Raw genomic sequence first — 27,872 nt, 5'->3', positions numbered from 1 at the left:
TTGGGGATGATCAGCCATGATCACATTGAATGGCGGTGCTGGCTCGAAGGGCCGACTGGCCTACTCCTGCACCTATTGTCTATTGTCCCTCAGCAATCACAAACGTCACAAGACACAGTCAAATTGTTTACCAAGGTATGCAAAGAGTCGCTACGTAAAGGACGCCAGCAAAGGAGTGAAAGGAGAGCGTGGCCAGAGTGGCATGGGTTCTGAAGCACTGTGTTACTCCAGCACAGAGGAAGCACAATCTGCCCCAAGCAATGATAGTCCAATTGTAGAGTCTGTCCTCATCTTCTCCATCATGGTCTGGTTTGGCTCAGACATCCGGAGGCTGCAGCGAATCGTCCGATCAGCTGAGAAGGTTATTGGCTGCAACCTTCGCCCCGTTGACAAACTGTACAATGCAAGGGCCAGGAAGCGAGCGGGTAAGATCATCTCTGACCCCTCTCACCCTGGCCACAAACTCTTTGAATCACTTCCCTCTGGAAGGCGACTCCGGACTGTCAAAGCTGCCACAGCCAGACATAAAAACAGTTTTTATCCACGAGTAGTTGCTCTACTCAACAGCCAAAAATCTGTAGCCTCCCTTTGATCTGGTATTTTATTTCATTCACAAGTTTAATCGATAATGTTTTATTATTAATGTTTAATGTTTTATGTGTCATTCTTAACTGTCACTGTATGTCATGTTGTCACATGCGGGTGGAGCACCAAGGCAAAGTCCTTGTATGTGAATCCTTGGCCAATAAACTTATTCATTCATTCATTCACTTGATGTTTATCTTCATGATAAAGAGCAATCCCATTTTTCATAAATAAAGAGAAAGTATGTTTCTGCATGAAAATTGTAGTGGAAGAGAGCTGTAGATTTGAATTGTATTAAAAGTAGGCAAAAAACAAATACCTTCGATTTCAAAGCGATTTAAGATGTCAGCTGCAACGGCATCCACTTCCAGTTCACAGGTGCTCTGTCGATCAACACCCTCCAGCACCAGGGAGCTGCAGATAACCAAGAGATGAATATCGTTTACCATCAAGCTGAACTAAAACATCTAACAGTTCCAAGTGTCTAAGTGTTTCATTGTCGCATGTACCAAACCAGAACAGTGACATTCTTACTTGCAGCAGCACAACAGATGTGTAAAAACAGTACTCAATAGCAAACGGTGGAGTAGCAGTAGAGTTGCTGGAGACCCGGGTTCAACCCTGAGTAGAGGTGCTGTCTGTACGGAGTTTGTACTCCCCCCCTCCCGTGATCTGCGTGGGTTTTCTCCTGGGAGCGGTTTCCTCCCACACTGCAAAGGCGTACAGGTTTGCAGGTTAATTGGCTTGGTATGAATGTAAATTGTCCCTGGTGTGTGTAGGATAGTGTTAGTGTACGGCGATCGCTGGTTGGTGCCAACTCGGTGGGCCGAAGGTCCTGTTTTCTCGCTGTATCTCTAAACTAAACAAGACGTTGTAGTGAGACCAGGCAGGGCGAGGGAAATATTATTTATTAACGAAAATAAATGCTCAAACTGCCACATACCTAGTCAAGAAGTAACTATTATAGCTCTTGTCGATGCGAGGACCACTAACTACTGATTACTCTCAAAACCAGCGATCAAACACCCCGGCCACGTGAAGTCCCGACCAGTGACGACGGTTCTGAATGCCCAGCTTCACCACTAGGTGCCACTACAACAATAGACAATAGGTGCAGGAGTAGGCCATTCAGCCCTTCGAGCCAGCACCGCCATTCAATATGATCATGGCTGATCATCCCCAATCAGTACCTCGTTCCTGCCTTCTCCCCATATCCCCTGACTCCGCTATCTTTAAGAGCCCTATCTAGCTCTCTCTTGAAAGTATCCAGAGAACCTGCCTCCACCGCCCTCTGAGGCAGAGAATTCCAGACTCACCACTCTCTGTGAGAAAAAGTGTTTCCTCGTCTCCATTCTAAATGGCTTACTCCTTATTCTTAAACTGTGGCCCCTGGTTCTGGACGCCCCCAACATCGGGAACATGTTTCCTGCCTCTAGCGTGTCCAAACCCTTAACAATCTTATATGTTTCAATGAGATTCCCTCTCATCCTTCTAAACTCCAGAGTGTACAAGCCCAGCCGTTCCATTCTCTCAGCATATGACAGTCCCGCCATCCCTGGAATTAACCTTGTAAACCTCTGGAATTCTCTGCCACAGAAGGTTGTTGAGGCCAGTTCATTGGCTAGATTTAAGAGGGAGTTGTATGTGGCCCTTGTGGTTAAAGGGATCAGGTGGTATGGAGAGAAGGCATGTACGGGATACTGAGTTTGATGATCAGCCATGATCATATCGAATGGCGGTGCAGGCTCGAAGGGCCGAATGGCCTACTCCTGCACCTATTTTCTATGTTTCTATGAACCTACGCTGCACTCCCTCAATAGCAAGAATGTCCTTCCTCAAATTAGGGGACCAAAACTGCACACAATACTCCAGGTGTGGTCTCACTAGGGCTCTGTACAACTGCAGAAGGACCTCTTTGGTCCTATATTCGATTCCTCTTGTTATGAAGGCCAACATGCCATTCGCTTTCTTCACTGCCTGCTGTACCTGCATGCTTACTTTCATAGACTGATGTACAAGGACCCCCAGCTCCCGTTGTACTTCACCTTTTCCCAACCTGACGCCATTTAGATAGTGTTCAAGAAGGAACTGCAGATGCTGGAAGGTCGAAGGTACACAAAATTGCTGGAGAAACTCAGCGGGTGCAGCAGCATCTATGGAGCGAAGAAAATAGGCGACGTTTCGGGCCGAAACCCTTCTTCAGACTGATGGGGGGTGGGAGGGGAGAAGGAAGGAAAAAGGGGAGGAGGAGGAGCCCGAGGGCGGGGGGATGGGAGGAGACAGCTCGAGGGTTAAGGGCAGCAAGGGCTAGCAAAATGGGAGAATTCAACATTCATGCCATCAGGATGCAAGCAATCCAGGCGGATATATGAGGTGCTGTTCCTCCAATTTACGGTGTTGCTCACTCTGGCAATGGAGGAGACACAGGACAGAGAGGTCGGATTGGGAATGGGAGGGGGAGTTGAAGTGCTGAGCCACCGGGAGTTCAGGTAGGTTATTGCGGACTGAGCGGAGGTGTTCGGCAAAACGATCGCCCAACCTACGCTTAGTCTCCCCGATGTAGATCAGCTGACATCTAGAGCAGCGGATGCAGTAGATGAGGTTGGAGGAGATACAGGTGAACCTTTGTCGCACCTGGAACGACTGCTTGGGACCTTGAATGGAGTCGAGGGGGGAGGTGAAGGGACAGGTGTTGCATTTCTTGCGGTTGCAACGGAAAGTGCCCGGGGAGGGGGTGGTACGGGAGGGAAGGGAAGAATTGACAAGGGAGTTGCGGAGGGAGCGTTCTTTGCGGAATGAAGACATTTGGGGAGATGGGAAGATGTGGCGAGTGGTGGGGTCACGTTGGAGGTGGCAGAAATGGCGGAGGATTATGTGTTGTATTTGCCGGCTGGTGGGGTGAAAGGTGAGGACCAGGGGGACTCTGCCCTTGTTGCGAGTGCGGGGATGGGGACAGAGAGCAGTGTTGCGTGGTATGGATGAGACCCTGGTGCGAGCCTCATCTATGGTGGCGGAGGGGAATCCCCATTCCCTGAAGAACGAGGACATTTCTGATGCCCTGGTATGGAATTTAGATAGTAATCTGCCTTCCCGTTTTTGCTAACAAAGTGGATAACCTCACATTTAATCCGCATTAAACTTCATCTGCCAAGCATCTGCCCACTCTCCCAACCTGTCCAAGTCACCCTGCATTCTCATAGCATAAACATGCCGTTCGCTTTCTTCACTGTCTGCTGTAACTGCATGCTTACTTTCATATTGACATAGTATTGACATAATAAAATGACAGAGCTCTTAAAGATAGCAGAGTCAGGGGATATGGGGAGAAGGCAGGAACTGGGTACTGATTGTGGATGATCAGCCATGATCACATTGAATGGCGGTGCTGGCTCGAGGGGCCGAATGGACTACTCCTGCACCTATTGTCTATAAAACAAAAATAGTTCAAGGATATTGTGCAAAAACAAAACAAAGCCCAAGGTTCGGTGGAACCAAGGAAGTTCACAGTTTAGTTGGTGTTTGTAGCGTTCAAGAGCCCGATGGTTGTTGGGAAGAAGATGCTTCTGAACATGGACGCTATAGGCTCCTGTATCTTCTTCCCAACGGCGGGCGTAAAACGTGAGCGTGGCCAGGGTGTTGTGGGTCTCTGATGATGCTGGCAGCATTTTTGAGGCAGCGCCTGAACAAATAGATCACACACCACCTCATGTACACCATGATGGCCTGCTGAATTTCAGAAGAGCAGCATCAACACAATAACCTGGCCCTCAACACCAGCAAAACCAAGGAACTGATTGTGGACTTTGGAAGAGGTAGGATGGGGACCCACAGTCCCGTTTATATCAATGGGTCTATGGTGGAGAGGGTCAAGAGCTTCAAATTCCTGGGCGTGCACATCTCTGAAGATCTTTCCTGGTCAGAGAACACTGATGCAATTATAAAGAAAGCACATCAGCACCTCTACTTCCTGAGAAGATTACGGAGAGTCAGTGTGTCAATGAGGACTCTCTCTAACTTCTACAGATGCACAGTAGAGAGCATGCTGACCGGTTGCACGTGGCTTGGTTCGGCAACTTGAGTGCCCTGGAGAGGAAAAGACTACAAAAAGTAGTAAACACTGCCCAGTCCATCATCTGCTCTGACCTTCCTTCCATCGAGGGGATCTATCGCAGTCGCTGCCTCAAAAAGGCTGGCAGCATCTTCAAGGACCCACACCATCCTGGCCACACACTCATCTCCCTGCTACCTTCAGGCAGAAGGTACAGGAGCCTGAAGACTGCAACAACCAGGTTCAGGAATAGCTACTTCCCCACAGCCATCAGGCTATTAAACTCGGCTCGGACAAAACTCTGAACATTAATAGCCAATTATCTGTTTATTTGCATTTTATCAGTTTATTTATCCATGTGTGTATATATTTATACAATGGTATATGGACACACTGATCTGTTCTGTATTCATGCCTACTATGTTCTGGTGTGCTGAAGCAAAGCAAGAATTTCATTGTCCTATCAGGGACACATGACAATAAACTCTTGAACTTGAACTTAAAATGTCCAATTTCAAATACAGCAGGCCAACTTGCACAGATAGCTTTGAACATTGTTTTTTTAAAAAATTGTAATGTGTATTGTGCGACAGTGAAAAGATTTTGTTTGCATGTTATCCAATTAAATCATATTATACGATACACAAGTACAACCAAACCATGCACACCTACAATAGGTCGCACAGAAGGGAAGAAGAGAGTGCACAATATAGTTTGCACCATTGTAGTGTTACAGTTCCAGAATAAAAAGTCCAAATACCAAATGAGATAGTTGAGAGATTGAAACTATACACTGGCTTATGGGAGGCAAGCCTGATAACAGAGGGGAAGAAGCTCTTCTTGGGTCTGGTGGCCCGCGCTTTCAAGCTTCTGTACCTTCTGCCCGATGTGAACGTGGAGAAGAAGGAATGATCAGGGTGGGATCAGTCTGATTATGTTGTCTGCTTTTCTGAGGCAGCATGAAGTGTAGATGGAGTCAATGGTGGGGAGTGTGGTGTGTGTGGGACTGGGCTACATCTACAATGGTGGGGAGTGTGGTGTGTGTGATGGACTGGGCTACATCTACAATGGTGGGGAGTGTGGTGTGTGTGATGGACTGGGCTACATCTACAATGGTGGGGAGTGTGGTGTGTGTGATGGACTGGGCTACATCTACAATGGTGGGGAGTGTGGTGTGTGTGATGGACTGGGCTACATCTACAATGGTGGGGAGTGTGGTGTGTGTGCGAGGGACATCTACAACTCTCTGCAATTTCCTTGTGGTTTTGGGCAAAGCTGTTCAAAGACCTTAACGTGATGCAACCCCACGGTACGCTCTCTAAGGTGCATCTGTTCAAGTCAAGTCAAGTCAAGTTTATTTGTCACATACACATACGAGATGTGCAGTGAAATGAAAGTGGCAATGCTCGCGGACTTTTGTGCAAAAGACAAACAACAAAACAACCAAACAAATTATAAACACAATCATAACACACATATTCTTTTACATAATAAATAATAGAAGGAAAAACGTTCTGTAGAGTTAGTCCCTGGTGAGAAAGGCGTTTACAGTCCGAATTGCCTCTGGGAAGAAACTCCTTCTCAACCTCTCCGTTCTCACCGCATGGCAACGGAGGCGTTTGCCTGACCGTAGCGGCTGGAACAGTCCGTTGCAGGGGTGGAAGAGGTCTCTCATGATTTTGTTTGCTCTGGAGTTGCACCTCCTGTTGTATAGTTCCTGCAGGGGGGTGAGTGAAGTTCCCATAGTGCGTTCAGCCGAACGCACTACTCTCTGCAGAGCCTTCTTGTCCTTGGCAGAGCAATTCCCGAACCAGATGGTAATGTTCCCGGACAAGATGCTTTCCACCACCGCTGCGTAGAAGCACTGGAGGATCCTCGGAGACACTCTAAATTTCCTCAATTGCCTGAGGTGGTAAAGGCGCTGCCTTGCCTTACTCACGAGTGCTGAGGCGTGTGATGCCCATGTCATATCCTCAGAGATGTGGACTCCCAGATATTTAAAACAGTTCACCCTATCCACAGGATCCCCATTTATCCTCAATGGAGTGTACGTCCTTGGATGATGTACCCCCCTAAAGTCCATGATCAGCTCCTTCGTTTTTTTGATGTTCAAGAGGAGGCTGTTATCCTGGCACCAGAGTGCTAGATCAGCCACCTCCTCCCGGTAGGCCTTCTCATCGTTGGCTGAGATCAGGCCCACCACCACAGTGTCATCAGCAAACTTAATTATTGAATTGGAGCTGAACCTAGCCACACAGTCATGTGTGTACAGGGAGTACAATAGGGGGCTGAGGACGCAACCCTGGGGCGATCCTGTGCTCAGGGTGAGGGACTCCGATGTATTCCCTCCCATCTTGACTACCTGGGGCCTGGCGGTGAGAAAGTCCAGGACCCAGGCACACAGGGAGGTGTTGAACCCCAATTCCATTAGCTTCCCGGCCAGTCTGGTGGGGACTATCGTGTTGAAGGCTGAACTGTAGTCTATGAACAGCATCCTCACGTAGCCCCCCTTCTGGCTGTCCAGATGGGAGAGAGCAGTGTGCAAGACCTGGGAGACCGCATCGTCCGTGGACCTGTTCGGACGGTATGCAAACTGCAACAGGTCCATGTTCCGAGGGAGGAAGGCGCAGATGTGATTCTTCACCAGCCTCTCAAAGCATTTCATGACTACCGAGGTAAGGGCCACCGGACGGTAGTCATTCAGGCAGGCTGGGGAGGCATTTTTTGGTACCGGTACAATGGTGGATTTTTTGAAGCAGGCAGGGACCACGGACTTGTCCAGGGAGAGGTTGAATAATGTAGTGAGCACTGGAGCTAGCTGCGTAGCACAGGACTTGAGTACTCGCCCCGAGATGCCATCGGGGCCTGCAGGCCGTTGGCCGTTGCTTTAATGTGCTTGATCCATGATAGATTGTTGATGATATTTATGCTGAGGAAGTTGAAGGGGGGGACCCATGCCAAATCCCTGACACAGCATAGGCTTTAGTGGATGATCTTTTTAACGTGGGGATGTAGCTACCTGCAATGATTCACATTGATGTAGCAATGAATCAGTCTGGCAGAGCATCAGTGCAGATAGAAACTGAAACCGTTCTTTACTTCAGTTAGTATTTGTAAATCATTCGAAAGCTGACATCAAATTTTGGCTTTAAAGTAAGAAAAGCAGAAATAAGGGTGGTGGCAGCGGTAGAATTGCTGCCCTACAGCGCCAGGGACCTGGCTTCCATCCCAACTACGGGTGTTGTTGGCACGGAGTTTGTGCCTTCTCCCTATGACTGCATGGGGTTGCTCCGATTTCCTCCCACACTCGAAAGACATTATAGGTTATTTGGCTTCAAATTGTAAATAGACAATAGGTGCAGGAGGAGGCCATTCGGCCCTTCGAGCCAGCACCACCATTCAATGTGATCATGGCTGATCATCCCCAATCAGTACCCCGTTCCTGCCTTCTCCCCATATCCCCTGACTCCGCTATCTTTAAGAGCCCTACCTGGCTCTCTCTTGAAAGCATCCAGAGAACCGGCCTCCACCACCCTCTGAGGCAGAGAATAGTCCTTTGTGTATAGGATGGTTCTAATGCACAGGGTGATCGCTGGTCGATGCAAACTCCATGGGCCACAGAGCCCGTTTCTAATGCTGGGACAATTCATTTAGTTTATTATTATTTGTTTATAGGTGGCGCAATGGGCTAAGTGTTCTGCTGGCGACCGGAAGGTAGCCGGTTCAAATCCCGCTTGGAGTGCATACTGTCGTTGTGTCCTTGGGCAAGACACTTCACCCATCTTTGCCTGTGTGTGACTGTGTGTGAGTGACTGGTGGTGGTCGGAGGGGCCGTAGCGGCAGATTAGCAGCCACGCTTCCGTCAGTCTGCCCCAGGGCAGCTGTGGCTACAGAAGTAGCTCACCACCACCGAGTGTGACTCAGGAGTGAATGAATAATGCGATGTAAAGTGCCTTGAGAATCTAGAAAGGCGCTATATAAATCCCATCCATTATTGTCATGAGTACCAAGGTACTATGAAAAGGTTTTGCTTGTGTGCTAGCCAGTCAAATAAAATGATATGTGAGTACAATCAAGCTGTCCACAGTGCACAGATGAATGATAATGTGTAGACAAAAATGCTGGAGAAACTCAGCGGATGAGGCAGCATCTATGGAGCTGAATAAGTCTAACTATATTTCTGTGCAGCTCACCTCGGTATGTCCTCTTCCTCCCAGCGTACAAAGGAGCAACTAAAGGACTTCTCTGTTTGTGTCGGTGATCCTTTAGACTTGGCCGACAATGGGCTTTTCCATGACTTGCCACTCTCTTTGCTACCTGCATTACACACTTCTGAAAGGGGGGTTTCAGGAGAGCCTTTTTCCTTTTGGTCACCTGCGGAAAGAAAGTGAATCACATTAAAATTCATATTTCACTAAATCAGACCACGTTATCAAAAAGAGACCGACGACGGAGGGGGAGAGGGGGGAGGGGGAGGGGGAGGGAGAGGGATGTAGACAGAGAGAGAGACAGACAGACAGACAGAGACAGACAGAGACAGACAGACAGAGACAGACAGACAGAGACAGACAGACAGAGACAGACAGAGACAGACAGAGAGACAGACAGACAGACAGGACAGACAGACAGACAGACAGACAGACAGACAGACAGACAGACTGACAGACACAGACAGACAGACAGACAGACACGCAGACAGTGAGTGAGATACACAGGCAGAGAGACAGAGAGAGAGAGAGAGAGAGACATACAGACAGAGAGAGACACAGACAGAGAGAGAGAGACAGAGAGAGACAGACAGACAGACAGAGACACACACACACAGACAGAGAGAGTGACACACAGAGAGACAGACAGAGAGAGAGAGAGAGAGACAGACAGAGAGGGAGAGAGAGAGAGACAGACAGACAGAGAGACAGACAGAGAGAGAGAGAAGACACAGCCAGATACAGACAGAGAAAGAGATAGAGAGATAGTGAGAGACAGATAGAGAGACACAGACAGACAGTGAAAGAGAGAGAGAGACAGAGAGAGGAGAGACAAACACACACAGAGAGACAGAGACACACACACACACACAGAGAGACAGACAGAGAGAGGGATAGAGACAGACAGAGAAAGACACCGACAGAGAGAAAGACAGAGAGACAGAGAGAGACACACACACACAGAAATAGGCACACAGAGAGACAGACAGAGAGAGAGAGGGAGAGAGAGAGAGAGAGAGAGACACAGGGGGAGGGCAGCCATAGAACAAAATATATGCATCCCATTGGCAACTCCAAAGAGTTTCTCTGCCAATATTTTCAGCTGGCACATTAATGACATAAATTTAAAAGCAAAATAATGACAGCTTTATTGTCCAGGAACCTACTTGTGAGGAAAACTGCAATGTCAGTCTCCCTGCAATGTGTCAGATGGCCAAGCAGAGGACAAACTGACATTTCACATAGAAAAAGTTTAACAAAGATTAAACACAGATTTGTAAAGATTGCCCCTACACCCCCCTCTAAACTAAAAAGGAAAATAGGTTTGATGTGTGCATTTAAAATTTCATTGCAGAGTGGCAGAACTGGGTTCGATCCCGACTACGGATGCTACCTGTTCAGAGTTTGTACGTCCTCCCCGTGACCTGCGTGGGTTTCTCCGGGTGCTCTAGTTTTCTGCCGCATTCCAAAGACGTGCAGGTTTGTAGGTTAATGGGCTTTGGTGATTTTGGGAAATTGTCCCTAGTTTGTAGGATAGTGTTAGTGTCCGGGGGTCGCTGTGGATTCAGTGGGCCGGTTCCTGTGCTCATTTTTCAAACTAAATTAAGTTTGAGTAATAAAGAGGGGGTGATGACGAGAGGTGTGAAATAAGATCAAAAAAAGGGATCAGAGAGAAGGCATTTTGGGTATCTGCAGAAATAATAGTGTGGCAAAGGGAAGAGATAGCATATTTATTTTATTTTCATCAGCAAAGGACTCTCTCTAACTTCTACAGGTGCACAGTAGAGAGCATGCTGACCGGTTGCATCGTGGCTTGGTTCGGCAACTTGAGCGCCCTGGAGAGGAAAAGACTACAAAAAGTAGTAAACACTGCCCAGTCCATCATCGGCTCTGACCTTCCTTTCATCGAGGGGATCTATCGCAGTCGCTGCCTCAAAAAGGCTGGCAGCATCATCAAGGACCCACACCATCCTGGCCACACACTCATCTCCCCGTTACCTTCAGGTAGAAGGTACAGGAGCCTGAAGACTGCAACGACCAGGTTCAGGAATAGCTACTTCCCCACAGCCATCAGGTTATTAAACCTGGCTCAGACAAAACTCTGAACATTAATAACCCATTATCTGTTTATTTGCACCTTATCAGTTTATTTACTCACGTGTGTATATATTTATACAATGGCATATGGACACACTGATCTGTTCTGTAGTAAATGCCTACTATGTTCTGTTGTGCTGAAGCAAAGCAAGAATTTAATTGTCCTATCAGGGACACATAACAATAAACTCACTTGAACTTGAACAATGAGGTTATGGACTTGGCAGGGAACTATTGAAGAATACTTTGGCCTGCTGCCGCAGCCTGTGGCAGATGGATAAGGGCAGGCCATTGTCAATAATGATAAAGGTGAGGACTGAGCCATCAAGGATTTGAATGTGATACTGAGAATTTTTACAGGTACCTGTAATTCAAGATAAAATAGCACACCTGGTGAACAAGAATTAGTGAAACACAATGGGTGGCATAATCAAGGACCAGTTGTCCTGGGGTGACACAGTGACGCAGTGGTAGAGCTGCTGCCTTACAGCGCTAGTGACCTGGGTTCCTTGCTGACTATGGGTGCTGTCTTTATGGAGTTTGCACGTTCACCCCGTGGGTTTTCTCCAGGTGCTTCGGTTTCATCCCACATCCCAAAGACGTACAGGTGTGTAGGTTAATTTGCTTCAGAAAAAATTGTAAATTGTCCCTCGTGTGTAGGATAGTGGTTGCTGGTTGGCATGGACACGGTGGGCAGAAGGACGTGTTTCCATGCTGTATCACTGGTCTAAAGTCAAAAAGTCAGTCTCACCTCGCTCACTCCCTCTTCTTCCCTCCAACGTCAAGGAAGAAGTACGTAAGTTTGAAAAGGAGCAGGTCAAAATTCAGGGTACACAAAAATGCTGGAGAAACTCAGCGGGTGAGGCAGCATCTATGGAGTGAAGGAAATAGGCAACGTTTCGGGGCAAAACCCTTCTTCAGACTGAAGAAAAGGAGGAGGTCAAAATTCAGGGCCAGTTTCTTCCCTGCTGTTGTCAGGCACCTGAACAATCCTCTCTTCAACTGGACTGTGGTCCTGATCTCCCATCTACCTTGTTGGAGACCTTTGAACTAGCTGTCATTGTACTTTAGAAGACTTCAATGTTATACTTTGCACTAAATGTTGTGCCCATTATCATTTTAGATGTTTAAGAAGGAACTGCAGGTGCTGGAACAATCGAAGGAAGACAAAAATGCTGGAGAAACTCAGCGGGTGAGGCAGCATCTATGGAGCGAAGGAATGGGTGATGTTTCGGGTCGAGACCCGAAACGTCACCCATTCCTTCGCTCCATAGATGCTGCCTCACCTGCTGAGTTTCTCCAGCATTTTTGTCTAACCATTATCATTCATCTGGGCACTGTGGACAACTTGATTGTACTCGCATATAATTTTATTTGACTGGCCAACACACAAACACTACCTTTTCATGGTACCTTACATGACAATAATAAACTAAACTAAATGAAATGTACCTCATGGAAATGGGTCCTTTGGTCCACCACATCTAAGCCCAGTTAGTCATGGCCACTTCATCTATATCCTGTTGTAACTAGACACTCGCATTCAACTAAATCATCCATGCTCTACAAACTTACTGATGACAACTGACTTTCAGACGAGGGAGATATAGATATGCCATTTATTGTCACTATACATGTACAGTGAAACTGAAAGCTGCTCGTACTCAGTGCATACATACAATTTAGCACAAAAAACAAGAAACAAAAAAACAGAAGGGAACAGGGGGGGGGGGGGATAGGGAATAGGTGCAGACGAGGGTGGTCCACCGCTGGGGATGAGCACACATTTTCGGTGTGCGAGCACGATGTGAGGAGGGCTCTGACGTGTGTGAATACAAGGAAAGCTGTAGGTATATCTGGGCGAGTACTAAAGTCTTATGCTAATCAGCTAGCTCCAGTGCTCACCACAATATTCAACCTCTCTCCTGGCCAAGTCCGTGGTCCCTGCCTGCTTTCAAGAGATCCACCAGTGTACCAGTGCCAAAGAATGCCTCTCCAGCCTGCTTGAATGACTACCGATGGTCGAGAGGCTGAATGCTTTGAGAGGCTGATCAAGACCCACATCTGCGCCTTCCTCCCTCGGAACATGGACCCGTTACAGTTCGCATACCATCCGAACAGATCCACGGACGATGCGGTCTCCCAGGTTCTGCACACCACTCTCACTCAAGTTGACAGCCAGAAGGGGGGCTATGTGAGGATGCTGTTCATTGACTTCAGTTCAGCCTTCAACACCATAGTCCCCACCAGACTTGCTGAGAAGCTGCTGGAACTGGGGTTGAACACCCCCGTGTGCCTGGGCCCTGGACGTTCTCACCGCCAGGCCCCAGGTGGTCAAGATAGGGAGACATACCTCCAACCCCCTCACCCTGAACACAGGAACCCCCCAGGGTTGCGTCCTTAGCCCCTTATTGTACTCTCTGTACACACATGACTGTGTGGCCAGGTTCAGCTCCAACTCCATCATCAAGTTTGCTGGTGACACTGTGGTGGTGGGCTTGTTATCTGATAACAATCAGAAGGCCTACCTGGAGGAGGTGGCTGATCTGGTGACAGGACAACAGCTTCCTCTTGAATGTCAAAAAAACTAAGGAGCTGATTGTGGACTTTAGAAGGGTTCAACATCCGAGGACGTACACGCCACTGGGGATAAATGCGACTACTGTGGATAGGGTGAGCTGCTTTAAATACCTGGGAGTCCACATCACAGAGGATCTGACATGGACAACACACACTGCTGCACTGGTGAGTAAGGCAAGGCAGCGCCTTTACCACCTCAGGCAGCTGAGGAAATTCAGAGTGTCTCAGGAACCTTCAGTGCTTCTACTCTGGGGCTGTAGAAAGCATCCTGTCCAGAAACATCACGATCTGGTTTGGGAACATAGAAACATAGAAATTAGGTGCAGGAGTAGGGCATTCGGCCCTTCGAGCCTGCACCGCCATTTAATATGATCATGGCTGATCATCCAACTCAGTATCCCGTACCTGCCTTCTCTCCATACCCTTTGATCCCCTTAGCCACAAGGGCCACATCCAACTCCCTCTTAAATATAGCCAATGAACTGGCCTCAACTACCCTCTGTGGCAGAGAGTTCCAGAGATTCACCACTCTCATTCCGGTTTCTCGGAACAGCTCTGCCCAGGACAGGAAGGCTCTGCAGAGAGTAGTGTGTTCGGCCGAACGCACTATGGGAACTACACTCACCCCCCTGCAGGACCTATACACCAGGAGGTGCAGGTCCAGAGCCAGCAACATTATGGAGGACCCCTACCCCCCCAGCAACGGACTGTTCCAGCTGCTACGGTCAGGCAAGCGCCTCCGCTGTCACGCTGTGAGAACAGAGAGGATGAGACGGAGTTTCTTCCCACAGGCCGTCAGGACTGTAAACTCTGATCTCACCAGGGACTAATTCACTGTACTAATTTGCTGTTGTGTTGTATTTAAAAAAAATATTTTCTAACATGTAAATACTGATTCTGTTCTATTCTGTTCTGTAGTTTTTGCACAATCCGCAGGCATTGCCACTTTCATTTCACTGCACATCTTGTATGTGTATGCGACAAATAAAATTGACAAATGTTGATGACTAGTCTCATCCAATAGACAATAGGTGTAGGAATAGGCCATTCGGCCCTTCGAGCCAGCACCGCCATTCAATGTGATCATGGCTGATCATCCACATTCAGTACCCCGTTCCTGCCTTCTCCCCATATCCCCTGACTCCGTTATCTTTAAGAGCCTATCTAGCTCACTCTTGAAAGTATCCAGAGAACTGGCCTCCACCACCCTCTGAGGCAGAGAATTCCACAGACTTACAACTCTGTGTGAATAAGTGTTTCCTCGTCTCCGTTCTAATTGGCTTCCTCCTTATTCTTAAACTGTGGCCCCTGGTTCTGGACTCCCCCAACATCGGAAACATGTTTCCTGCCTCTAGCGTGTCCAAAAGAGGAAAAGACTACAAAAAGTAGTAAACACTGCCCAGTCCATCATCGGCTCTGACCTTCCTTCCATTGAGGGGATTTATCGCAGTCGCTGCCTCAAAAAGGCTGGCAGTATCATCAAGGACCCACACCATCCTGGCCACACACTCATCTCCCTGCTACCTTCAGGTAGAAGGTACAGGAGCCTGAAGACTGCAACAACCAGGTTCAGGAATAGCTACTTCCCCACAGCCATCAGGCTATTAAACCTGGCTCGGACAAAACTCTGATTATTAATAACCCATTATCTGTTATTTGCACTTTATCAGTTTATTTATTCATGTGTGTATATATTTATATTATGGTATATGGACACATTGATCTGTTCTGTAGTAAATGCCTACTATGTTCTGTGTGCTGAAGCAAAGCAAGAATTTCATTGTCCTATACAGGGACACATGACAATAAACTCACTTGAACTTGAAACATCTTAACAATCTTTGTTTATCTATGTTTATCCACTATATTAATGTACGTAACAAACAACCGAGAACCCAAGGTTGATTCCTGCGGAACCCCACCGGTCATGGGCCTCCAAACGGAAAACAATCTTCCATTCCAATTCATCGTTAGTCATTGAGTCATAGAGCTGTTCAACATGGAAAACAGGCCCTTCGGCCCATCTTGTCTGTGCTGAACAAGGTGGAAAATTAGGCTAGTCCCATTTACCGGTGTTTGTCCCAAGTCCTCAAAACTCTTCCCGTGAAAATCTCAGAGTTATTTGAGACTGGCGCAGCAGTGGAGTTGCTGCCTTGCAGCGCCTGAGACCCGGGTTCCATCCCGACTACAGGTGCTGCCTGTACGGAGTTTGTACGTTCTCTCCGTGACATACGTGGGGTTTTTCTGAGATCACCGGTTTTCTCCCACACTCCAAAGGCGTACAGGTGTGAAGGTTAATTGGCTTTGTGTAGTAAATTGTCCCTGGTGTGTGTAAGATAGTGTTAGTTTGAGGGGATCGCTGGTCGGTGCGGACTCGGTGGGCCGAAGAGCCTGTGTCCACACTGTATCTCTAAACTAAACTAGTCATAGTTGTTTAAGAGGAACTGCAGATGCTGGAAAAATCGAAGGTAGACAAAAATGCTGGAGTCTACCTCATTAGTCATGCATCTACCACTTCGCTCCATAGATGCTGCCTCACCTGCTGAGTTTCTCCAGCATTTTTGTCTACCTTAGAGTCATAGATTGATATGTGGAAACAGGCCCTTTGTAGAAATAGATGCAGAGATGAACAAAGTTAGGTAGCCACAAAGTTACATTGGTTGAATACTAAACCTTGGCATGGGAAGTTGCTAAACCGGATACTGTGAATGCCCCGGCTCGTACTTTGGTAGACAATAAGGGAGATAGTCGTGCAACATGTAAATAGACCCTTCGCCCCAACTCGTCCATGACAAAGAAATGTTTGGGGTGAAAGATAGATTGGCGTACACATGACTTCAGTTGTCCCAGTATTTTAGTGGATGGGGTTGCAGTTTATCCACATCTAGATGTTGGAAAATCCATTCACGCTTAAAATGACTGGTTAAGAAATGGTTAAACCAGGTGTGTCTGAGAAATGTGACCTGATGTGACATTGTAGTGCGGTCGATGAGGACAGCATCTGGAAAACAAGCAGTATCTGCAGAGGAAGATTTCAGGACTTTACAGATCATGGCGTGGCTGTGTGAAGAGAGGTGATGGCAGCTTAGCCTGGCCGTGGTGTGGTGGATCAGAGTGGAACTCCCGAAAAGACCAATCCCAGTGGGCATGGGAGGACAAGGTGGGCGGCTGTTGAAGGTTTAGGCCAATAGAGAAATCTGATGGCAAATGTTCCAGATTGCGTTCACTCTGACTTTCATTTGTGTTCAATGTTGGTGGGGCAGTGATGGGGTCATGATATAGTCTTGCAACACATGACCAGGCCCTTCAGTCCAACATGCCTACCGAGATTCCCATTTCCCTAAGTTTGTTCCGTATCCCTCTGAATCTTTCCTATCCATGCAGCTATATAAATATCTTTTAAATGTTATGGTACCTGCCTCAATACTTAGTACCAACTACTTAGGCTATATTGGACAACCAGAGAGCGGTCCTGCACTGTCTACCTCATTAGTGACCCTCGGACTATCCTTGATCACTTTGCTGGCTTCACCTCGCACTAAACGCTGTTCCCTTATGTAACTGCACACTGTAAATGGCACGATTGTAATCATGTATAGTCTTTCCGCTGACTGGTTAGCACGCAACAAAAGCTTTTCACTGTACCTCGGTACACGTGACAATAAACTAAACTAATCTCTTACATGTCTTAAGTTGCAATTTTATCAATTCTTCAATGATCATCAACCAAATCATGGACTTTGGCGAAGTGGATAATAGACAATAGGTGCAGGAGTAGGCCATTTGGCCCTTCGAGCCAGCATCGCCATTCAATGTGATCATGGCTGATCATCCACAATCTATTTAAAAGTCTCTTAAATTCCACTATTGTGTCTGCCTTGGTCCTTGTCGATCTCTCCCAAAGAACGCTGCCCAATCTGCTGAAACTTTCCAGCTTTTCCTGTTTTTAAAATCAGACCAGTATACAGTGACTTGGCAGCTTTCAAAATATAAAATTGTGAGAAGCATAGATAGGGTAGGCTGTCAGAACCTTTTTTTCCCACGACTGAAATATCAAATGCTAAATGGGAATAACTTTAAGGTGAGTGGGGCAAAGTTTAAAAGGAGATGTGCAAGGCAAGTTTAGTTTTACAAAGAGGGTGCCAAGTGCCTGGTCCGCACCGCTCGGGTAGGTGGTGGAGGCAGATACAGTCGTGGAATTTAAAAGATTTCTGGATATGCCGGGAATGGAGGGATATAGATTATGTGCAGGGAGATCAGTTTGTCTTGGCATCATGTTCGGCACAGACATTGTGGGCCGAAGGACCTGTTCCTATGCTTTAGACTTTACTTCTGAGATACAGCATGGAAACAGGCCCATCAGCCCACCGAGACTGCACTGACCAGCGATCACCCCGCCCACTAACACTATCCTACACAATGTTTACCACAGCCAATCAACCTACAAACCTGTATGTAGGTTGTATGTAAACCTGTATGTAAACCTGAAGTTTAGGGGTAACATGAGGGGGAACTTCTTTACTCAGAGAGTGGTAGCGGTGTGGAATGAGCTTCCAGTGGAAGTGGTGGAGGCAGGTTCGTTGGTATCATTTAAAAATAAATTGGATAGGCATATGGATGAGAAGGGAATGGACGGTTATGGTACGAGTGCAGGCAGGTGGGACTAAGGGAAAAAAGATGTTCGGCACAGACTTGTAGGGCCGAGATGGCCTGTTTCCGTGCTGTAATTGTTATATGTTATATATGTCTTTGGAGTGCGGGAGGAAACCAGAGCACCCACGGAAAACCCACACGGTCACGGGGAGAACCGACAAACTCCGTACAGACAGCACCCGTAGTCAGGATTGAACCCAGGTCTCTGGTTGCTTCTAAGGCAACAACAAGCCACCGTGCCGCCTTGTGCTGTACTGTTTTGCGTTCTGTGCAAAAGAGTCATACAGCACAGAAACAGGCCCTTTGGCCCAACTTGTCGCGCTGACCAAGATGCTCTATCTACACTTGTCCTACCAGCCTTTGTTTGGCCTATATTCCTCTAAACCCGTCCTATCCACGTACCTGTCCAAGTGTCTTTTAAACGTTATTATGGTATGTCCCATCTCATACAGCTGCACGCCTGTATCTGGAAACGCATGCACCAGCAGCTTTAGCTAAATGCTGCTGTACAAGTACCCCTGCCAATTACATGTTTAAGAAGGAACTGCAGATGCTGGAAAATCAAAGGTAGACAAATATGCTGGAGAAACTCAGCGGGTGAGGCAGCATCTATGGAGCAAAGGAAATAGGTAAAGTTTCGGGTCGAGACCCTTCTTCAGACTGATGTGGAGGTGGGGCGGGGGGGGAGGTAAAGAAGAAGAAAGGAAGAGGCGGAGACAGTGGGCTGTGGGAGAGCTGGGAAGGGGAGGGGAAGGAGGGAGAAAGCAAGGACTACCTGAAATTGGAGAAGTCAATGTTCATACCGCTGGGGTGTAAACTACCCAAGCAAAATATGAGGTGCTGCTCCTCCAATTTATGGTGGGACTCACTCTGGCCATGGAGGAGGCTCAGGACAGAAAGGTCGGATTGGGAATGGGAGGGGGAGTTGAAGTGCTGAGCCACCGGGAGATCAGGTTGGTTATTGCGAACCAAGCGGAGGTGTTGGGCGAAGCGATCGCCAAGCCTGCGCTTGGTCTCACTGAAATTACATCTGCAATGGAAGGTTCATTCATCAGAATGGCCATTAATCAATGTCCACTCATTATATTTTAAACCTCCCGTCCGTATCCTCCACTTTTATACTTCATGCCATTGCAACTTACTTTTCCTTCTGTTTTTTCTGAACTTCACTGCAGCAAGGTGGATAAGGTTCATCCCGTACAGATTGTGGTCAATGAATAGTTGCAGGAGATAGGGTAAATGAGCTTCATATGGCTGGTAGGATCTATTCATCACAGCTCCTCCTTGCAATAACTCACAGACTCTAGGAAGCAAAAGAAAATCATTGTCTTTCATTGCAAATTGATCAACACGCACTCACAATCTCAGCACTTGTTGTTGATGACACTGCGAGAGTTATTATATCTCCATTTTTTATAAATATACTGAACATTCATATCGAAAAAAACCATAAACTCATTGTGCATCAATTCAGCCACAAAACTCTTTCCCCCCAAATCTCCATTAAAGGCTCCCGCTCCATTACAGGGGAACTGCTCCAGTACAGAGTGCGAAAAGAGTGTGACAAATAGAGAACCATTGTAACATTAAATACATTCAAACACTTAGAGAGGGCATTTCTTGGTTCACATGCTTGATCAATGGAGTTTTATCATTAATGTTTTATTATTATTAATGTTTAATGTTTTCTGAGTCATTCGTAACTGTCACTGTATGTCATGTTGTTACTTGTGGGCGGAGCACCAAGGCAAATTCCTTGTATGTGGATACTTGGCCAATAAACTTACTTCCTTTACCTGGTCATTTACAGCTTCCCCACATAATTTAACCAAGATGGCCGATGTGGGAAGGCTGCTAAAAGGATGCCTCGCTGCATCGTCAGTTTGGATGGCGTGCCAGGCTTGGCTTGCCCGCCACAGAACAGTGAACCCGCCTGGAGAGGGAAGCCCAGCCCCTGCTCTCTCTCCCAAACACAGCAACTGGAGAGGAAGGTGGGCAGAGTTGGTGATGGCAGTGGACACTGGTCTCCTAGGTAAAAATGACCATGGGTGGCCTTAACTTGCACGCCCTCGGGGACAGATATAGTAAGCCCCCCCCCCGGGAACCAGGAGTGACGAGGGCTGCGCAAGGAGAGGGACGACGGTCCGCGGGACGGCAAGGTTAATTCCCGGGATGGCAGGACTGTCATATCCCGAGAGAATGGAGCGGCTGGGCTTGTACACTCTGGAGTTTGGAAGAATGAGAGATCTCATTGAAACATATAAGATTGTTAAGGGCTTGGAAACGCTAGACGCAGGAAACATGTTCCCGATGTTAGGGGAGTCCAGAACCAGGGGCCACAGTTTAAGAATAAGGAGCAAGCCATTTAGAAAGGATACGAGGAAACACTTTTTCACACAGAGTGTTGTGAGTCTGTGGAATTCTCTGCCTCAGAAGGCGGCGGAGGCCAGTTCTCTGGATACTTTCAAGAGAGAACTAGATAAGGCTCTTAAAGATAGCGGATATGGGCAGGAACGGGGTACTGATTGTGGATGATCAGCCATGATCACATTGAATGGCGGTGCTGGCCCGAAGGGCCGAATGGCCTCCTCCTGCACCTATTGTCTATTGACCGGCATGGAGGCAATGGCTGCCACGGGCCTTTGTGGCCAGCTGCAGCTGGGACTGTTAAATGGCCACTCTTGCATATGGATGCAGTGGTCTGTTCTGTACATTCTATACCAACTAGGGAGGGGGGGGGGGAGATTATGTTCATATATGGGGATGGCCTTCCTGAGCCCTTTGCAAAAATAAGCATTTTTCTTTATCTTGGCACAGGTGATAATAAATAGACCATTGAACTGGTTTATCAGATTAGAACTGCCATAATCACATTAATACAGTTGTGCAGGTGTCTGCCAACAAACAATGACACACCCATATTACACAAGGTCCTGAAAACAGAGATGACAAATACATTGGACATTTACCTGGATTGATTCTAAAGACTTAATCCCATCATCGTCGATTGGTTTCATTTGCAGCATTAGGTAATATCCGCGATGTCCTCTTTCGTTCCCCCCCACTTCCCACCTCTGCCTACTCTGTGTCCCGTAGTTCTGTTCTTGCCCCCCCCCCCCCCCCCCCCCCCCCCCCCCCCCCCCCCCCCCCCCCCCCCCCCCCCCCCCCCCCCCCCCCCATAAAAGTTACCCTGGGCCTCACCTTCCACCCCACTAGCCTCGTAACCCACACATCATTCTCCAACATTTCCAAAGTGATCCCACACCAGTCGCATCTTCCCATCACCACCCCCTTTCCATCTTCTGCAGGGGACCGACCTCTCTCTCCGCAACTCCTTGGTTCACTCATTCCTTCCCACCCAAACCACTCCATCCCCAGGTACTTTATCTTGCAACAACAGTAGATGTAACACCTGTCCCTCCACCTCCTCACTCGACTCCATCCAGGGACCCCCCCCCCCCCCCCCCCATCAGTCGTCCGAGAGTTTAGACAGATGTCCACGTGTCCTCCTCTAACCTCATCCATCTACTGCATGTGGTGTTCCCGACGTGTGCATCAGTGAGATGCCCCAAGCATAGACTGGGTGACGTTTCGCTGAACACTTGCGAGGAGTCGGCAAAGTCTGCGGGATCTCCCGGTTGCTTACCATTTTATGTCCCACACTGACCTTTCTGTCCTGGCCTCCTCCATTGTCAGAGTGAACTGGACGAACTGCACCTCATATTCCACCTGTGCAGCTTACAACCCCACTGGTTAAACGTTGAATTCACCAAATTTAGCTAACCTCTAACCCCACCCCTATTTTCTCCCCCATAGCACCGCCCCCTCCCCTGCGGCCCGGCCCCATCTGGACTCGCACCTATTTCTCCCCTCCACACAACCCCACCCACCCCCTGGCTTCACAATGTGCAACTCTTCAAACAGCTCTCACACCTATTGCTCTTATCTCTGGCCTTTCGCCCAACCATCTGCCTGTCAACCACGTCCCCTCCCCCTTCCTGTGTCATACATTCAACAGACAATAGGTGCAGGAGTAGGCCATTCGGCCCTTCGAGCCAGCACTGTCATGGCTGATCATCCACAATCAGTGCCTCATTCCTGCCTTCTCCCCATATTCCTTGACTCCATTATCTTTCAGAGCTCTATCCAACTCTCTCTTGAATAGAGCCTTCTTTTAGAGCTCTATCCAACTCTCTCTCATAACAAGAGGATTTCAGTATAGGAGTAGAGAGGTTCTTCTGCAGTTGTACAGGGCTCTGGTGAGGCCACATCTGGAGTATTGTGTACAGTTTTGGTCTCCTAATTTGAGGAAGGACATCCTTGTGATTGAGGCAGTGCAGTGTAGGTTCACGAGATTGATCCATGGGATGGCGGGACGGTCCTATGACCTCTTCGAATGGCCTCCACCTGCACCTATTTACTATGTTTCTATGATGAAAGCATCAAGATAATTGGCCTCCACCGCCCTCTGAGGCAGAGAATTCCACAGACTCACAACTCTCTGTGTGAAAAACTTTTTCCTCGTCTCCGCTCTAAATGGCTTACTCCTTATTCTTAAACTGTGGCCCCTGGTTCTGGACTCCCCCAACATCGGGAACATGTTTCCTGCCTCTAGCGTGTCCAATCCCTTAATAATCTTATATGTTTCAATAAGATCCCTTCTCATCCTTCTAAATTCCAGCGTGTACAAGTCCAGTCTCTCCATTCTTTCAACATACGACAGTCCCGCCATCCCGGGAATTAACCTTGTCACCTACGCTCAATAGCAAGAATGTCCTTCCTCAAATTAGTGTCGTTTTGTCAGAGCATGAATGTCTTTCGTCAAATTTGGAGACCAAAACTGCACACAATACTCCAGGTGTGGTCTCACTAGGGCCCTGAACAACTGCAGATGGACCTCTTTGCTCCTATACTCAACTCCTCTTGTTATGACGGCCAACATGCCATTCGCTTTCTTCACTGCCTGCATGCAGTGTACCTGTTCCTTCATAAGTTATAATTAGGCCATTCGGCCCATCAGGTCTACCCCTCCATTCAATCATGGCTGATCTATATATAGATTTTTAACACATTGTTACAAGAGAGATGGAGATTTGATCTAAGACATGCAAGGCCAACCAGCTCTACTGTCACATTCAATATGACCTTAAAATGCAGTCAGATCCAAAATCACAGGTCAACTTGTCTGCATTTCTATTTAAACCGTTCCAATATAGCCTAAGTAGTTGTTACTGAGTAGTTGAGGCAGGTACAATAACATTTAAACAGGTGCAGAGGGATATGGGACAAACTTGGGTAAATGGGACTAGCTTGGAATCTTGGTTGGCATGGGCAAGTTAGGCCCATGGGCCTATTCCTTTGCTGCAAGACCACAACTCAGTGCAGGGGCCTTACAGCGCCAGAGACACGGGTTTGATCCTGATAACGGGTGCTTGTCTGTACAGTTTGTATGTTTTCCCTATGACCTAAATGGGTTTTAGAGTCATACAGTGTGGAAACAGGCTTTTTGACCCAACTTGCTCACACCGTCCAACATGCTCCATCTACACTAGTCCCACCTGCCTGCGTATCCATATCCCTCTAAACCTGTCCTATTCATGTACCTGTCTAAATGTTTCTTAAACATTGCGATTGTACTTGCCTCAACTACCTCCTCTGGCAACTCGTTCCATACACCCACCATCATTTGAATGAAAATGTTACCCTTCAGGTTCCTATTAAATCTTTCTCCCCTCACCTTAAACTTATGTTGGGATCTCCGGTTTCCTCCCACACTCCCAAGACGTGCAGGTTTGTAGGCTAATTAGCTTGGCATAATTGTAAATTGCCCCTGGTGTGTGGAGGATAGTGTTAGTGTGCGGGAATCGCTGGTCGTCGTGGATTCAGTGGGCCGAAGGGCCTGTTTCTGCGCTGTATCTCTAAAGTAGACTAAACTAAACTCAATCATGACCCCATCACTGTCCCCACCAACACTGAACACAAATGAAAATCAGTGAACGCAATCTGGAACATTTGCCATCAGATTTCTCTATTGGCCTAAACCTTCAACAGCCGCCCACCTTGTCCTCCCATGCCCACTGGGATTGGTCTTTTCGGGAGTTCCACTCTGATCCACCACACCACGGCCAGGCTAAGCTGCCATCACCTCTCTTCACACAGCCACGCCATGATCAGTAAAGTCCTGAAATCTTCCTCTGCAGATACTGCTTGTTTTCCAGATGCTGTCCTCATCGACCGCACTACAATGTCACATCAGGTCACATTTGTCAGACACACCTGGTTTAACCATTTCTTAACCAGTCATTTTAAGCGTGAATGGATTTTCCAACATCTAGATGTGGATAAACTGCAACCCCATCCACTAAAATACTGGGACAACTGAAGTCATGTGTACGCCAATCTATCTTTCACCCCAAACATTTCTTTGGCATGGACGAGTTGGGGCGAAGGGTCTATTTACATGTTGCACGACTATCTCCCTTATTGTCTACCAAAGTACGAGCCGGGGCATTCACAGTATCCGGTTTAACAACTTCTCATGCCAAGGTTTAGTATTCAACCAATGTAACTTTGTGGCTACCTAACTTTGTTCATCTCTGCATCTATTTCTACAAAGGGCCTGTTTCCACATATCAATCTATGACTCTGTTTCCACATATCAATCAATCTATATCAATCAAGGTAGACAAAAATGCTGGAGAAACTCAGCAGGTGAGGCAGCATCTATGGAGCGAAGTGGTAGGTGCATGACTCACCCGCTGGGTTTCTCCAGCATTTTTGTCTACCTTCGATTATTCCAGCATCTTCTTAAACAACTCTATGACTTGCTGGTATTCAACTAATGCAACTTTCTTCATCTCCTCACCTACCTCTGCCAGTAAAAGACATTCCACTTTTGCCATCTCCAGGCTTGGCCATTGCAAGACTGTTTGCCAACTAGCCATGAACAAGAGCTCTTTGAAGTCTTTGCTGTCCCTATCCCAAGTTCCCTGGGATTGCGGGCTCGTGCTATAGGGAGCGGTTGGGGAGGCTGGCACATTTTCTTTGGAGCGTAGGAGGTTGAGGGGTGTACAAGATGATTGGCAGCATGGATAAAGTGAACGACTAATCTTCTTAACTACAGTAGAGAATTACAAAATTAGACAATAGACAATAGGTGCAGGAGTAGGCCATTCGGCCCTTCGAGACAGCACCGCCATTCAATGTGATCATGGTTGATCATCCCCAATCAGTACCCCGTTCCTGCCTTCTCCCCATATCCCGACTGCTATTTTTAAGAGCCCAATCTAGCTCTCTCTTGAAAGCATCCAGAGAACCGGCCTCCACCGCCAGTTCATTGGCTATATTTAAGAGGGGGTTAGTTGGGGCCCTTGTGGCGAAGGGGATCAGGGGGTATGGAGAGAAGGCAGGTACGGGATACTGAGTTGGAGGATCAGCCATGATCATATTGAATGGCGGTGCAGGCTCGAAGGGCCGAATGGTCTACTCCTGCACCTAATTTCTATGTTTCTATGTTTCTATTTAAGAAACATTTAAACAGGTGCATGGATAGGACAGGTTTAGTGGGATATGGGCCAAACGCAGGCAGGTGGGACTAGTCTAGATGGGACATGTTGGGCTGAAAGGCATGTTTAAACATTGTGAGACTAAGACGCTATCTGGAATGAGTCACCAGAGGAAGCTAGAAAAACTGACACAATTAACAACTTTAAAACAAATATGCAGAGGACGTTTAGCGGGTTATGGGCCAAATGAAGGGGAATGGGTCTAGCCCAATTTGCCACCCTGATCGGCATAGACATAGTGGGCCAAAGGGCCTGTTTTCATGTTGTACAGGTCTATATCTGACTCTACGAGTGGAATGGAAGGCTGGGACCTATGACCATTGGTGTTCCGCGGGAATCAATGTTTGTCACATACATTAATATTGTGGATGAGAATGTAGATGGCAGCATTAGTGGGTTTACAGAGGACACCAAAATTAATAATATAGTGGACACTGAATAAGATTGTCTCGTTACAACAGGATATAGATGAAGTGGGGGAGTGGCCATGACTCTCAGCTTTGATGTGGTGGACCAAAGGACTCGTTTCCATGAGGTACAATTCATTTAGTTTATTATTGTCATGAGTACAAAGTTACCATGTAAAGATTTTGTTTGTGTGCGCGAGTCAGTCAAAGAAAAGACTCTACGCGAGTACAATCAAGCTGTCCACAGTGTACAGATAAATGATGATAATGGGTACAACATTGAGTGCAAGGTTTAACATTGAAGCTCGATAAAGTTCAACTGGAGGTTCAGGTCCACACTCTGGCTGATGAGAGGATGGTTCAGTTGCCCGATAACAGCAGGAAAGAAACTGTCCCGGAGATGCAGAGTGGAAACAGGCACTTGAGCCCGACCAGTGACCCCCGTACGCTAGCACTATTTATCCTACACACGAGGGACAATTTATAATTTATCGAATTCAATTAACCTACACACCTGTACGTCTTTGGGATGTGGGAGGGAAACCGGAGCACCTGGAGAAAACCCACGGGGTGAACGTGCAAACTCCATAAAGACAGCACCCATAGTCAGTAAGGAACCCAGGTCACTAGCGCTGTAAGGCAGCAGCTCTACCGCTGCATCACTGTGACACCCCAGGACAACTGGTCCTTGATTATGCCACCTATTGTGTTTCACTAATTCTTGTTCACCAGGTGTGCTATTTTATCTTAAATTACAGGTACCTGTAAAAATCCTCAGTATTACATTCAAATCCTTGACGGCTCAGTCCTCACCTTTATCATTATTGACAATGGCATTCTGCCCTTATCCATCTGCCACGGGCTGCGGCAATAGGCCAAAGCATTCTTCAATAGTTCCCTGCCAAGTCCATAACCTCATTGTACCTTTGCCAATGAAAATAAAATAAATATGCTATCTCTTCCCTTTGCCACACTAATATTTCTGGAGTTACTCAAAATGCTTTCTCCCTGATCCCTTTTTAAAATTTTTTTTTCACACCTCTCGTCATTACTCAAAGTTAGTTTATTTTATTTTTGAGAAACCGGCCCAGTCGGCCCATCAAATCCACGCCGACCAGCGATGACCCGTTACACTAGCACTATGCTGCACACTAAGAGCAATTTACAACGTTACCAAAGCCAATTAACCGACAAACCTGTATGTATGTCTTTGGAATGTGGGAGGAAATCGGAGCGCCTGAAGAAAACCCACACGGTCACGGGGAGAACGTACAAAAGGCGTACAGAAAGAATCCATACAGACAGCACCCCCGTAGTCAGGATAGAACCTGGGTCTCTGGTGCCGCGAGGCACCAACTCTACTGCTGCGCCACCGTGCCAATAGACAATAGACAACAGGTGCAGGAGGAGGCCATTCGGCCCTTCGAGCCAGCACCACCATTCAATGTGATCATGGCTGATCATCCCCAATCAGTACCCCGTTCCTGCCTTCTCCCCATATCCCCTGACTCCGCTATCTTTAAGAGCCCTATCTAGCTCTCTCGTGAAAGTATCCAGAGAACCGGCCTCCATCGCCCTCTGAGGCAGAGAATTCCACAGACTCACAACTCTCTGTGAGAAAGTGTTTCCTCGTCTCCGTTCTAAATGGCTTACTCCTTATTCTTAAATTGTGGCCCCTGGTTCTGGACTCCCCCAACATCGAGAACATGTTTCCTGCCTGCCTATTGTT

The 27,872-nt window shown here is 47.4% G+C and overlaps 1 protein-coding gene across 1 annotated transcript in view; it reads right to left on the bottom strand.

Moving 5' to 3' along the window:
* rev3l (REV3 like, DNA directed polymerase zeta catalytic subunit) overlaps positions 1-27,872 on the bottom strand; it is a 223,002-nt gene that overhangs the window by 110,713 nt on the left and 84,417 nt on the right. The window contains exons 4-6 of the mRNA XM_055631707.1: positions 19,314-19,474; positions 8,827-9,007; positions 905-999 (exon numbers count right to left, since the gene is read on the bottom strand). Coding sequence (XP_055487682.1) covers positions 905-999; positions 8,827-9,007; positions 19,314-19,474 — 437 coding nt within the window. The remainder of the gene's footprint in view (positions 1-904; positions 1,000-8,826; positions 9,008-19,313; positions 19,475-27,872) is intronic.

Source organism: Leucoraja erinacea, unplaced genomic scaffold (genome assembly GCF_028641065.1).
Source record: "Leucoraja erinacea ecotype New England unplaced genomic scaffold, Leri_hhj_1 Leri_87S, whole genome shotgun sequence".
Taxonomy (NCBI): Eukaryota; Metazoa; Chordata; class Chondrichthyes; order Rajiformes; family Rajidae; genus Leucoraja; species Leucoraja erinaceus.
Note: the sequence above shows the minus strand (reverse complement) of the source record. Positions and strands in the feature narration are given on the sequence as shown.